Genomic DNA, 15,087 nt, shown 5'->3' on the forward strand with positions numbered 1-15,087 from the left:
TTCAATTAGTCGATTTTTCATACTTTTTTCAGTCGATTTTATCGTGTTGTACTTTGTACCTCGCCCCATGCAGTTGTAATTGGTTTTCATAGTTTGGATATATTTTGATATTGTTTATTACCACCATAGATTTTTCGAACAATAATCTTCCAAATATTCTTTATTGGATTCTGATCCGGTGAAAATGCTGGCCACAACGTCAATGCTGTGATCCCGTAATTACGCTATAGTTGCACGACTGTTATGAACGGCGGTATTGTTTTGTTGAAAAGTCCAATTTCTTTCTTTATTTTCATTTATAAACTCTAGAGGTAGCGTGCCCCGTAAGCAGAAAGCTCCCCAAGCGATAAGACTACCACCACCAAACTTCCGTCTTGAAAAATATCGAGGTTCCTTTTGGAGGTCTCTCCAATACGAATGGTGACCATCGGGATTACCTAAATCAAACTTCTTTTCCTCGAAATGTATCAATTATAAAGTAACTAAATAAGTATACAAAGGAATGTTTTTAATACCTAAAGTCAGTGCGTTTAAATTTTGTTACATTATTTCAACTGCGACCAATGTCGCGTAAACAAATTCTCGTCTAGCTTCTTTATCCCGACTTAATAGTCGTGTAGCCTTAATCAAACTTTGTTTTCTTGTGTGAGAACTGATTGTAATAATTCGACGTATTGGCGAACGAGACACGTTTAATTGAAGTTCCATAATTTGAATAAGCGTTTCACTGAAATTACCGTGTTAAGGGGTAGACATTGAGATCTGGGAGAAAGCTTCTTTTTAGCCCCTCTTTTTTTATTTTGCACATATTGATCGGGATTTTTAGAAAAATTCATCGCAACACTATGAGAAGGATTAAGTCTACGTGCAATTTCACGTATTTCACATTTCTTTCGTGAAAGGCTCAAATTCTGCATTTTTCTTGCTTATTTCAATAACTTTCACGTGGAATTATTAACCAAATTAATACTATCACACTTTGAACACGCTAGACTAAACAAAACTGACAAAATATCAACAGAAAACAACGCTTGGTTCCAACGCTTGGTTCTATAATTACGAAACAGTACTGAATTAGTTTTCTGCAGTTCATTTTTTTTTCTTTAGAATAAATATAATCCTAATATTTCGAAGGAAACATAGATTTCTAACGCAATTTTAAATATGGCATATTCCGTTTCTTCAAATTTCAGCAAGAATATGATAAAATTGACAATTTGAGGGTAGTTTTATAGTTATAACACGCAGTGTAGTTGTAGCGTTAGCCCATCTGATACTTTACCTTCAAATATTTCTACCACACACGAAGGAAAAATAAATCTCTTGTTTTTATATTTCTCAAACGTCGCTATCTTTGTATAATTAATATTAGATACTGCTCGCATTTAATAATAAGAAAATAAATTAACGGTATGAGACTTTGTTATTTAATACATACTACATTATTATTTATTTATTCTCTATTTATTTATTTAAGATTCTAAGGTTTACAATCGTTATTTTACAATTAACGATTTAAATGTCAATATAAATAGAAACGTTAATAAATATTTGCTAACACTCGCCGTTTTATTAACCTTTTAACTGCGGATGACGAGTTAACTCGTGACGGAACTCGTCATGGCACGTGTTTGGCCATGTTTTAAATTGTATACAGTCGAATAAAACTAATTTTTACCTTAAACGTTTTTTTTTTTGTAGAAGAACGTATACTTTAAGATTCGTATTCAATAATGGTACAATGTCGAGTTAACTCGTTATAATACGTTTGTCGCGACGCGCTCAGAATGCGATTCTGTCAAGTTAGTTACTCGATTGAAACGTTAAACGGAATGATAATTAGTATAATGATTCCGTTTACGGATAGTATAACGAAAATTGAAAAATATTGCAATTAACGATGTTCAAATAAACTTCGAACTGATAATACCGAAATTTTATCTGCGTGACCACTAAAAGATACGATTTTTTCAAAATAAATTTGGACCTTACTATCGTTCTAATTCACACGTCACTCGGATATATCATTTACATTATCTATTTCTTGTAACGTTATGTTACTTAATATACATTTTAAATTATTCGATTATATTTAATAAAAATATTACTATTATATCAATACATACATAGTTAGTATATGTTACGTACTATTATACTAGTATTATAGTATAATACTACTATAGTGTACTATTATATATAATGCATACACGTAATATTTCTGTTATCTCTGATAATAGAAAAAGATGTGTAAGGGAAGAGTTGCACAGTTCCATTTGAGTGAATATAACAGCAGGACATTTCTTTTTCTTCAATGTCACTCAAGTCGAAATTTCAAATTTCAAACATCGTTGTTAATGATGTTTCAAACGGAATAATATAATTTGGTTAATATGATACTGGAGCTAGCAATAAAACGAATTCATCGGTGTATCCACCGTCGATAAAAAATAAGAGATATTACTCTTCGTGTGCTCAAAATGAAAAAGACACCCTGTAGATTATAAAAAATACAAACAATGCAAGTTGTAATATTATATATAAAAAGTCATTTATTACGCTTTTTATATCGTCAATTGACATTATCGAGTATCTTAAAAAGCAAAAAATTCCTTGTAAAATATTCGAACCTTGTTAACACTGAAATTATCGAAATATATATCATAATGTGTATTCTAGTTCATGCAAATAATAGTCACTAAAGAGTAAGATAAGATGAAGATAAAGAGGTGTATTAGTAAATATCAATTCTACCAAAATAGCTAGATATTTTCAGTAACTGTGGAAACAAAAAATCTGAAATCGATTAATTTGACGGCTTTAGTAATTCTAGTTCAGTAAACTATTACTATTAACTAATACCGAAACATATTTCTATATGTTTTAAAGTATAAGTTAAAATATGTTACGAATTCCAGAGTACGTTACGAAGTTTGAAAAGAGAAAAAAAAATCAGAAATCAGTGGAACAAAGTATTGTTGAATTAGAAAGGAAGGCGGGTAAACACTAAAGCGTGGATAAAATAAAACTCGCCGTATCGTAACAAAGGTTAGAGGTTTTATTCTAGGAACACTCGAGGGAGTACGTCCGACAGCGCGTACGTCTCTTCTGGGCAATTAACTCAGGATTTTTAGGTTTTCTTCCACAGTGGGAAAAACTCTCCCACTACAAGACGCTTTCAGAAATATAACATGAGACGAAATGACAGAAGAATATTATCGATACAGTCGATACGGATACAGTTGTGCGCATTACGTTCGTTACCTACTCAGATTTTCGGAAATCTTGAAATAAATATATCGTATAATTACTTTAGAATGGCGAAACTGGTCTTGAGACACCGAAAATTGACGAAAGAACAAGAACACGATAACACAAACTCAAAACTCGTAAACTGATTTAACTTAGGGAAAGCATACCAAGATAACGAAAACACACAAAGACGCACTCTTTTAAAACTCTCTTTCCAATACCAAGCGACTCACGCTTGTGCTGGTCACAACCGATTTCCAAGGACTCTGTTTTGGTTATCAAGGACCACGTTTTTATGCTTTGCGTAATCTACGCTTCGCCTACCCGTAGGGGAGTCACGCAACTTAATTTTGTTATACAGAATAACTTTTCGATTTGCTTCTAGAAGATATCGATCGGTTTACAATTTATTTTTGTTGGCAATAGCCGATTCGCCATTTCTTTTGGTATCCTACATTACCAAATCTGTTCCTTTTCGCGATTAATCGAGTACAACGCTATTTATACGTGCAGTTCACAAAACATCACCGAGCTTCACCGAGAAGCAAATGAAACCAAAGAGAAATAATCTCAGTAATGCTTATTACTCTAACACTAGAACTACCAACGCATAACGATATAATTCAAATATTACGATGAAAGTAAACAGTTATACGTAACTACGTTTTTATAGAAACAAATACCAGTATTAATCTTGTCAAAAGAAACTACATTTGATATTACTCCGGTATTAAAACTAAAATTACCGACCCAATTAAAGTGGCTAATTTTCGATATTTTATTTTTACAATTGCAGTTACTTCTAAGAAAATTAATGTTAACTTTTATTCGAATAAAAACGTAATTGCGTATACCTATTTACTTTTATCGTATGGGTTTAATTATCCTCATATGCGTATGACATATATAGTTACATATTACAGGTCAAGAGTTCGAATGTTAAAGACCTCTCGAGTTTAAGAAAGGTAATTGGAAGTATTCCAAAGTACCATCAAGTGCACACGTATTAATTGTAGAAATGGGCAACTCGAACGTTCGAAGTAATTTTCGTACTTGCAAGTTTTAACTGTTTAAAATGTATTTCAAACTGTAAATTTCGTTGGTAATATTTTCGATATGTCGATTTTCAGCTGAAAATTATTGTACGATCATTTTCTATTCGTTATAGATAGCTATGGAAATATTATACAAAATCGCGACACAGGTCACGTTGATATACATATTAAATAATTGAATTTCTCTTTAAACAGCACAACTGTTATCGAAATGAATATAATTGGAACTATATATTCATACCTTATATACCTTCGCGAAACATCGGCATCGATTTTCGATTTCGACGTGCCTCAAAAAATTTGCATTTGGTATAATATCGATTTAATTTTAATTCGGACAATTTATATAATTTATACGTATATCCATTTCTATCGAGTCGGTTACATGACTGATACGGATCATTTACGGAAATAAAAGTTATGTTTTCTTAATATCTCATACAAATAATATTCAAATTATCATAATTGGTAATAAATAAACGAAATAGGTAGTAAAGAATTAGGTAATAAAGAAAGAAATCAATTTCTTCCGTTTTACGTTTGAACAGCAAGAGAAAAGAAAAAATAATTTTCTACACCCGGAAAGTTACAATAGATATTTCGTTCTTATCCGTTGCATTTTTTACAGGTTTCACCATTATCAGTATTTCACAAATATATTTCATTACTGTCAAGACAGATTTCAGTGCCTTCATTGTCCTCAGGATATCTTATCTGTCGCGTTGTAAGAAAGCATAAATTTAAATTAGTCAAATGATTAGTCGCGGTAGATGAAACAAGCTATGTTATATAAATTTCAGAAGAAACGGAATAAGAAGAACGATAAATATCGAATAAACGATTATACGTATGTACAGAATAAGAGAAGTCAAGTGAACGAAAGCGATAGCGTCGAGTGCAGAATTTTTAATCGAATGTTAAAAACGGGTATTTAATACCAGCTATAGTAACTTTAGCGTTAATTTTATACGGCTATAAATTTGCAAGTCGAAAAATATTATTTCTCGTTTACCGTGAAAGTTCTTCTCGAGTCGCTCTGAAATTACCATTAAACATATACCGTTCATACCGTTATAACCCCGGCAATTTGAAAAGTTTTAAAATTGTTATTTTTAAGTTACGTTTTCATAATATCAAACGGTAAAGAGATATAAAAGTTCAGGGAGATGAAAGTGTTCGATATTTCGTGTCAAAATATCATACTACCTAATCCGTTGCACTATGATGTATTGGTAAACTATTTAATTTCAGTCAACGTCTATACCTCTGTTCCATTCGCGATAAAATTATGCAAAAATATTAGCGTTCCTTGAAATTTCGTGCACGTTAAACTATGACAAGTAGTGTAGCGTATAATTCTAATATTTTAATAATGTGTTATTACGAGCAATTTGTTCATCTGTGAATCTGTAATGTTTTGCAGACTTTCGGCGATAAACTATTAGGCGTGATGTCCTGGATAATGCCGTTATTCGTGGCCTGTTCTACCTTCGGAGCGTTGAACGGAGCAATTTTCGCATCGTCGCGATTGTTTTTCGTAGGAGCTCGTAATGGACATCTGCCATCCGCCATTGCGCTCATCAATCTACGAAACTTAACGCCCATGCCTTCTCTTATCTTCCTCGTAAGTATATTTTATTCTCATACCTTTATTTCCTCCTGCACGTGTTCTCGAGCTTCCTTTCTTGTTTCCGTGACAGAAATGTGTAAAGGATCCGTGAAGTAACAAGCGTACGTGACAGTTGCTCGAATCACGTATCTGTAAGTAACGTGTCTGTTTTTTCCAATAACGACTATCGTTTAATCGTTCAAACGAAAAGAATGTTCGAAAAGCAGTCTCCGATATCTTTTGAATTTCTTTTCGTCTTTTTTATTTTTTTCTTTCCTTCTAAAACGTGTTTTTAATTTGCGAGGATATTCAAATACATTGGAAATTTAGGTTGTCAAATTAAATCATCGAGTTTCGTAGAGTCGCATAATTATTTTTATGCAAAAAAGATTGGACCATCGAATGAAAAAAAAAGTGATACGCGACACTGAAGAAAAATCATAAATTCGTGTAAATTCGTGTAAATTATTGACGAAAAATGTCTTTTAACGCGTTAAATTGCATAACACGTGTTACAAACTCGAGAAAAAATCTTGTACTTAACTTTTATAAAATATTGCCACTTTATTTATTTTAACTTAAATTAATCGAATCACGCTTCTTTCGCGTCTTTATTTCTTTCCCGTGATTTAAACGATCGTATACAACGAATAAAATATTTTTGCATTTTTATACTTAATATCTATACTCTATCGTGTTTATACATTTAGATGAAACGCAAAATGTAAACATTAAATCTGCTCCGAATTTTTTTGTGACCGACTGTACGTACAATTTTCTCTATGTACCATTTTCTGCATTTTCACTCCGCCTACATGAAAAATAAGATAAAATTGATTTTACGCTTAACGCGTTAATAATATTTAGAAATTGAAGAATAGAAACACATTTTATTAACTTACTAAGAAAATTGATACAGTATAAAAATACAGAAATATGTGTAATACGTTCGATAAATATTTTCGAATTAAAATTTATTTTTCGTACGTTTTATGTGTGGTGTGTGATGTACAAGCGTATATCGAATCTATTTTGCACGTTACATACGATATAGAAGACAAACAAGGGATTAATCTTGCCAGATCATCGTGCCTGACACTTGCTTATATATATTTATGAACATTTGAGATGTATTTTTACATTTATTATAATCTGTAAAGAAACTTTTCTTAACTCTTCGATAATACTCGACACACAGATGCACCAATATTTACCTGTATTTTCTTTTATGTTAAATTTTCGTCTATACTTCCAGTCTCTTTTTAGCAATCTATCTTCGTAACTTTTAATTAACATACAGTCTGTGATTTTCCAATAATATCGATAATCTGTCTTAGTGATTTTTATTACTGAAATAAATTAGTAATAATTTACTCTTTTCCAGTGATTGTTTCCCTTAGCTTCGAAGATCATAACTCATAATCGTAAACTTATTTTACACTTAACTGGATCATTTCAATTATACTTTAGATTATTTAATTTTGACATTTATTTTAACATTTTTAGCTTCGTATATATTACTTTCGTTTGCTGATATTTACAGTAATATAACATCGAAAGGAGAATTATTTTATTCAGTTTGCAACTGTTTTATTTTAAACGTTGAAAACTATTATACTCTAATCTTTTGCATACTCACTGTGAGTTACCACACATTATTTACTCACAGTTTATTGCTTAATTTTATTTTCGCTTATGAAGATGAAAAAAAGAAAAAGTGCCGTTATCTAAATAAATCCGTAAATATCTATAATTCTTTTCTCTGGAATAAAAATTTCGAATTCCATGAACCTTTCTGTTACAAAAGCGAGCACGAACTTGCTGATCGATCGGTTTGAAAAATTCTCGTCTATGTTCCATAAAATGCCATTAAAATAAAAGTCAAAATTAACTCGAATAAATTTTATTCTCTTATACGAGTACTTTTGTAAACCAATATAGCTATACGATATATAAACATTTATCGTTCTTCGGAAAACGTTTCTCATAAATTAGAACCTAAGAAAGAAAATCGATTAGATCATTTGATTCATTGGTTGGTATTTGAAGCATTATCACGATCAATGAATGTTTTAATTAAGTATTATCACGATTACGTAATATAATTCTGTTGAAAAAGATAGTAATCCTGTTCAAAAGAATTAGGTCTAATAAAGAGATTTTGACATTTAGACATTGCACGTACCGTTGGTACTGGAAAAGGATCAACGTGCTACATTTTCAGCTTAATTTTTTATAAGATAATTTTGCAAAGTACTTCCAATCTCGTTCGTGATTGTTATTTGTCTAATCGATACCTTTTTATATCTCTTCGTGAACCCATCGCTGTATCCATTTGTAAACTATTTAAAGAAACAGATGTTAACCGGACGGCTGAATCCATGATCAACTTTGAAACGAGTCTTTAGGTAATCCTCTTAGAACTTAAATCATCTCACTCGGGTTAATAACTACAACTTTAGCAAAGTAGTAACTCCAAGTTTATTCGAGAATTTGGCTACAGTTCAGTTTTTATACGATTCCGCTGAATATTCTAAAATTCTGGTTTGCTCGATTCGACGGCCAATCCAATTTTCATGTTCTAGGTAATATTCTTACAAATAAAGGACTTATAGTTTTCGAAATACTCCTTCCAAGACAAAGGAATACTCTGCTCCTTTGATAGAACATTGGATAATAAATAATATTGGATAAATAATATTTAATTTAACATTGGGTAAATAATAAATAATACTCGAGGCTGACCTCTTATTTGCGAAATATTTGCAGGCGTGGAGAAGAGCTTGTCTTGAAAAAACGAACCATGAATGTTTATGACGTCCGAAAATTCTTACGCTGCAGGTCGGGGTTCGATTCCCGTTCATAGTTTGGTACTTTCTTTTCAATCTATTTTTTATTTTGTATTCATTTTTCGCCTACGAATAAAATTTCTTAATAAAAGAAATTTATTTTTACTGTTTACCGTGGCTTTGGATGGAAACTGACTGATTGGAAAATACATTCCGATGCCTGCGAGTTTCCTTATCGGTTCTAGCATAAACAATTTGACGCCAGAAACTCTCGAAACTCTTGACAGAGAACGCAAGACCGAAACAAATATTGAGGACGATTTTTCAAATGACCATAAATGTAAATTATTTAAATGAAATATAATTCTTTCAGTTATTATTCACGAATGACTGATAAATTGTTAATTGTCAATTCGAATAGCAAAATTTATTAGTTACTATTCGTGAACAACAAAATAAATTGAATTTATTTAATATTTTATATACTTGCATAAGAAAGTGTAGAAAATAAATTTTTCTATTAAGAAATTTTATTCATAGGCGAAAAATGAATACAAAATCAAAAATAGATTGAAAAAAAAGTACCAAACTATGAACGGGAATCAAACCCCGACCTACAGCGTAGGAATTTTCGGATGTTGCCGAAAAGTAGAAATACATCTGTTAGTCAAGGAAGTAATAAAACTTTAATCGTAAATATCTCAAAAATTACTGAGTAATTGCCCCTATAATGGTATATTTTCTTGAATTGCATGACGATATCTACAAACCTGCAAAGTTTGAACCAAATCGGTGACCCGAAGGACTTGCACTCTCCTTGTTAGATTCACTTGACCTTGACGGGTTAGGGGGCAGGTCTATGTCGTGTCAAAGATTTATATAGGTCTGGTACTGTGGACGAGATACAAACACTAGGATTCGGCTTTCATTTGCATGATTCACAGAAGCGTTAATCATTTTGGAGCGAAATACTGTCCTGTCGAATACAGAGAAAATTTGGGCTTGCACTCAAAGTACGTATCTCGAACACAATAGCAAATAAGTACAATAATGAATAAGAAGATTGTAATTTACAGTTAAAGATTGTTAGCTCAGTTTAATTAGCTAATCGGTATTGAATTGTTTCTCCGAACAAAAAATACGTCACTTATTATATGGAAAAATGTAATTGAGAATTGTTTCGAGGCAGTAATGACGAATTTATTTTTTATGAATATGAAAATAACGTAAGGGGTGATTATTTTGAGAAATCCAGCTGTAATTCTAGCGATAACGACATTGTTTCAGCGGTAAAGAAAAAGTAAAAAACAAAGACAAAAACAATAGAATGATTTCGGTGACAGTGAAAAGATTGAGTAGGATCAGAATGCATAGATTATTATGGATCATTATACACCATTGCATCGGTATTAGAAACAATAAAATATTCAAACAAAGGGTCATGTGAATTTTATTTATTTTCGAATAAATCGTCTATTACTTTTGTACAGCAAAGTCAAAAAATTGGAAGTTGGATTAAAGAGAAAAATTTAGCCGTGAAAAGGCCCGAAATACAAAAGGTTAATTTTTTACGTTCGCATATTAATTTTCTGATACTTATCCTAGTCGAGTATTGTATTAATTAACGTTTCCACAAAAATAACTCTGCCAACCTGTGCCTCCAACGAAATATTCTTCACATTACTCTAGTCATATATTTAAGACTGATTATTATTTTATGTAAAATGCGAGTTTTTTATCCTAAATGTTCCCTTAATTCTGCATGTTCGTATTCAAACAGTTAAATTATTTTTTATCAAATTTGTCACTAAAATATGTAATATTTTTACATTTTTATATTACAATTTTTATATTTTTAAATATAAAATATTCATCATTGAAACCAACAATAATTTTAATGACAATTCGTTTAATAAGAGACATTGTTTCTTAAATTTTATTTGTAGAAATTTCATCATTTGTAACAATAGCATAAAAAATGAAAATAATCGTGTTCTTCCGTTCATTCTATCTTGTACATATTTAATGGATAGTAATAAGGGAAGAAAAGAATTATTTTTAAAGCTTCATTTATAAAAATTTCATAGATTATAATGTTATAAAATTCTTAACTTTAGGGCAATAATAATCAGGAAATAAAAAATTTTGAACAGCCAGAAAGTGGTATAAAAGTAAAAAATGAAACTGTATGTGTATATAATGTGAGATTAATTTTTCTCGTGACGTTCGAAGCCTTATGCGATATCAACTGCGATTTGTCTGTTGGAATAATCGTAGAAGGAAAATTAAGACGGTATTTGCATAATGAATAACACTTGCTATAGCATTGTCGACTTATATCTGATTGCAAAAATACATTATACTCGTTTAATTATTTATATCATCGTAAAAGTAAAATGATGGAATAAAGCTACGCATAAGTCTAAAAAATGAAAAGATGTACAAAAACAAGTATCTTTTTATACTTTGTTCCACATTATAAATACGAATAAATAGGTCACTTTCGAAGTATTTGTTTTCTTTGCCATTTTCTGTTAATAGAAGCTAATCAGATCCGTTTTACTAGTTTGAATAAACTAAGTTTATTAAAGTTTATTATGTTACGTAAAATAATACAGAATAGTTATTTCTGTGTCGCTATTCGAAACAAGAGAAGATAATTGTATGGACTGTACGGATAATGAATGACAAATAAAAAGGGGACGCGATGCATATGAAAAACAGTCATAATTAAGGTTCTCTGTCTAACAAACCATGTAACCATCATCTTGATTTACGGCTTCTAATTGTGAGGAATAAATTGAACCTTTCATTCCATTAACGATCTCTTTGATAATTGGTAATAGCAGTCTTTTGAATCAAGGCTAATTCAGTTACTTAAATCTAAAAAAGAAAAATCCCTTTACTTTTTGTAAGCCAACAAATTTTTACTTTAGAACAACTCTTTTTTTTATTTGTCATTTATTCGATATGAAAATATCGTTTACAATATTTTTTATCGTCGTTTTTAAACGATTCATCGAGACATATTCGTTTTTACGTTTTACTTCTTCTTTTAAATAGAAAAAGTAAAAGATAAAATTGTACAAGCACTCGAAGTTACTAATTGTAATTAGGAAATAATAAAATATGAAAGTTTAATTTTTTCTCACTGTTGTGCTCGAACTGTTAACTCAAGCGTTAAACTATAATTTCCGTTTCTAGTGCATTATCACCCTGGCACTTCTGATCATAGAGGATGTCTATGTGCTAATCAATTATGTTAGCTTCGTTGAGGCACTATTCACCACGCTCTCGGTATCTGGTCTCCTCTGGCTTCGCTACAAAAGTCCCGATCGCGAACGACCAATAAAGGTATGTGGAAAATTGCAAATTTTCTCCCTTTCAACGTTCTCTACGTTATTCGTCTGCTTATAATTCCATTATAGCGAAATGTATCGATTACGATAATTAGAGAAATCTAATAGTATAACAGATTCAATACGATATACGCGTCGACTGACGAGCAGGAATATTTCTGTGTTAACGTGTCATGATTGTCAGTTGAAACGTTGTTATGCGAAATACGCACGCGTTCTTTTTCTTGAAATTTAAATAAAATTTCTCGAAATTTTCATTGCTGTAATTTTTGAAAAATTCCAGAATATGTCCTGCGTTATAGACGGTATTTTGTCGATTTAATTTGAAAAGATAAATAGATAATACTTGATAATCGTGCATTTATTAGCGTTAAACACGCGATATTCTTTTCTTTATTGTGATTACTCGAAATATTTTAATAACTTAATTACGCTTCATTTTATCAAAACGTAAATGGTGAAAAAATTTGTAAATATTTTTGGAATTTCATTTGCTTGGAATGTCTGTGATAGTAACGCATAAAACGACAATGATATAGAAAGACGAAGTAGAAATTACTTGGACCAATTTTATACCCACTCGAATAAATGTTTCAAATGATTTCTATTAGCTTATGGACACTTACCGATCTGTTAATAAAATGAATATAGCACGCTTTGACGAGCTTTTCTCATATATTATAACTATATAATGACACATGGTCATAAAATAATATTACTCTGTTATTCATTAAAAAATTATAGATTTTTATTCTTTAAATATAAAAAAAATTATCATTATAATTGTTATACCATTTAGAATATTTTCCAACTAGTAGTACTTTTTCCTCAATTTTACAGTACATTGGATTATATATGGAAATTAAAGAAAAAAGGGATTAACGTTAATAACGCGCGATAGAATTAATAACAATCGAAAACTTTCATTTTCATTTATGATTTTATTTCAGGTCTCGATCCTGTTACCAATCATATTTTTCGTAATCTGTGCTTTCCTGGTGACATTTCCTTGCTATGTGTCGCCATGGGAAGTTGGCGTAGGAGTAATCATCATATTATCTGGCATTCCTATGTATTGGATCTTTATTCAATGGAAAAAGAAGCCTAAATGGGTTATAAGATCGTCTCGTAAGTAATGTTTGTCACAATTTTTATCCTTCTTAGTACTTTTTCAATGACTACTTTCATCTGCTTTATCAAAGAAAAAAGAAAATTTTTTTTAAATCTTATTTTTCTTCTGATACAGAATAAAAAAAGTAAAATAGTCGAATGTTAGGGTAATCGAAGAAAAGTAAATTATAAATCGTGGAATAACTTTGCATAAACTTTCGCGTATTTTATACGAGCAATAAGGAAAACATTTTGTGAATAATATTTTTAACATAAAAGATGTAAAATCGATAAAAATCGACTTCTTCGATAAATATCTAATATATTCGATATTAGATACAAGATATCTGATTTATGAACGTACAAAATTTAACAATATATACAATATCTGTGTAATTAAAAGATTTTTACTTTTTACAGATAACTTCAACATGATTTGCGCTAAACTATTTATGTGCGTGCAAGAGGAGAAAAGCGATTGATCACCAAGTGCCCTTCTACTATAATATATAGTTTCATATAGAAATTTGCATGGTATGAACGTGTGCGGCATTGACCTATCGATTTGTTCGTTTATAAATTCTAGAATAGACTACCATGATACTTTTATTTTAAACAAAATATGTACAAAGAACAAATCGTTTTGATTTCAAATGAAAATAAGCAAAACATTCCAATAAAATCTGCGTTGTTTTTCGTAGAATTTATAAATGAACAAATCGTTCAACTATATTTGAATTGTATTTTTATACGCGTATAGATAGCATAACCGTGATTTTCATTATCTACGTCAATTGATAGATCCATTTATTATTATATGCAATAACGTTTTTTACTAATCTTTATTCGCAACAATTGCATAGCGTAATTGCAAGATATTTAGTCATATTTAACTATAAGAGAATTATCTCTTCCTTCGCTTTCAATTTTTCATTCCTGCGAACTGTTTCGGAATCGTAGGTATAACATAACAAATATACTTCGCCACAAACTTAAAGAATCGTTAAATATTGCGCGAAAGATAGTCCACCTTCAAAAATTTTGCGATTTTACGAGAAAAATGTACCCGGGTACATTTGAAAGGATAAAATTTCTCTACTTTCGTATCCCTAAGTTGAATTTTTTCGAAAATCCTTTTATATCAAAAATTTAAATTTAATTAAATTTGTTTTACACTAATTTCGTAGAGGAAAGTCTCGTTTTTACAACGACTTCTCAATTGCTTACACGTGAATTTTTATCACTCTTTGATCATATTTTAACTGAAAAGTGTGCCATGGACATTAGAATAATTGTACGTACACCTCAAGAAAGTTGCACCTTCTCTGTCTTATATATCACGCTTTTAATTTCTCGACAGTTTATGTATCAAGTTAATATGTTTAGAAACGAATATTATCTCTTCCTTGCCTTACCTATGAGTTGCCATCATTCTTCCATCTTCGTGTATCACTGCATTAACTTTAATTTTCAAATTCATCGAAGTGTATCTTCTAATGTCACAGAAGATGTTGCCAAGCTTCTCACTCGTCGACTTACGGTATTTCATAAATATTCAGTCGCAATGAGATCATTGATAAGTAGTCGAAAGTCACGATGTTATGTGACTAAAAAAAAGCAACGGTTATGGTGTAGTGTTCGAGGTCAAGCATTGTTTTATAAAAACAAGAATTCTTATTCGATATTGTTACATATGATGTAACATGTAAATGTAGAGTACATGTAAATCTAAAATATTCACATAGGAAATTATACTTGATATTGGTAAAGGTACTATCACCGAAACTGTATGACGAAGAAACGGAATGCTGATCCACGCCACCACGAAGCTATCGTTGCAAACACTTACTTGAGCTACATTTTGATCATTATATCAAGAACCGGGGCAACGCTAAACCCAGTGACGACGATCATTA

At 30.7% G+C, this 15,087-nt stretch overlaps 1 protein-coding gene across 2 annotated transcripts in view; it reads left to right on the plus strand.

Moving 5' to 3' along the window:
- Positions 1-13,716, plus strand: part of mnd (L-type amino acid transporter minidiscs) — a 91,551-nt gene extending 77,835 nt beyond the window's left edge. For both annotated transcript variants that reach the window (XM_017902760.1, XM_017902761.1), the window contains exons 5-8: positions 5,728-5,928; positions 11,907-12,056; positions 13,012-13,189; positions 13,592-13,716. In XM_017902760.1, coding sequence (XP_017758249.1) covers positions 5,728-5,928; positions 11,907-12,056; positions 13,012-13,189; positions 13,592-13,653 — 591 coding nt within the window. In that variant the 3' untranslated portion in view covers positions 13,654-13,716. The remainder of the gene's footprint in view (positions 1-5,727; positions 5,929-11,906; positions 12,057-13,011; positions 13,190-13,591) is intronic.
- The last annotated feature ends 1,371 nt before the right edge of the window (positions 13,717-15,087 follow it).

The sequence above is a fragment of the Eufriesea mexicana genome, unplaced genomic scaffold, assembly GCF_001483705.2.
Source record: "Eufriesea mexicana isolate 0111107269 unplaced genomic scaffold, ASM148370v2 scaffold1992, whole genome shotgun sequence".
Lineage (NCBI taxonomy): Eukaryota > Metazoa > Arthropoda > Insecta > Hymenoptera > Apidae > Eufriesea > Eufriesea mexicana.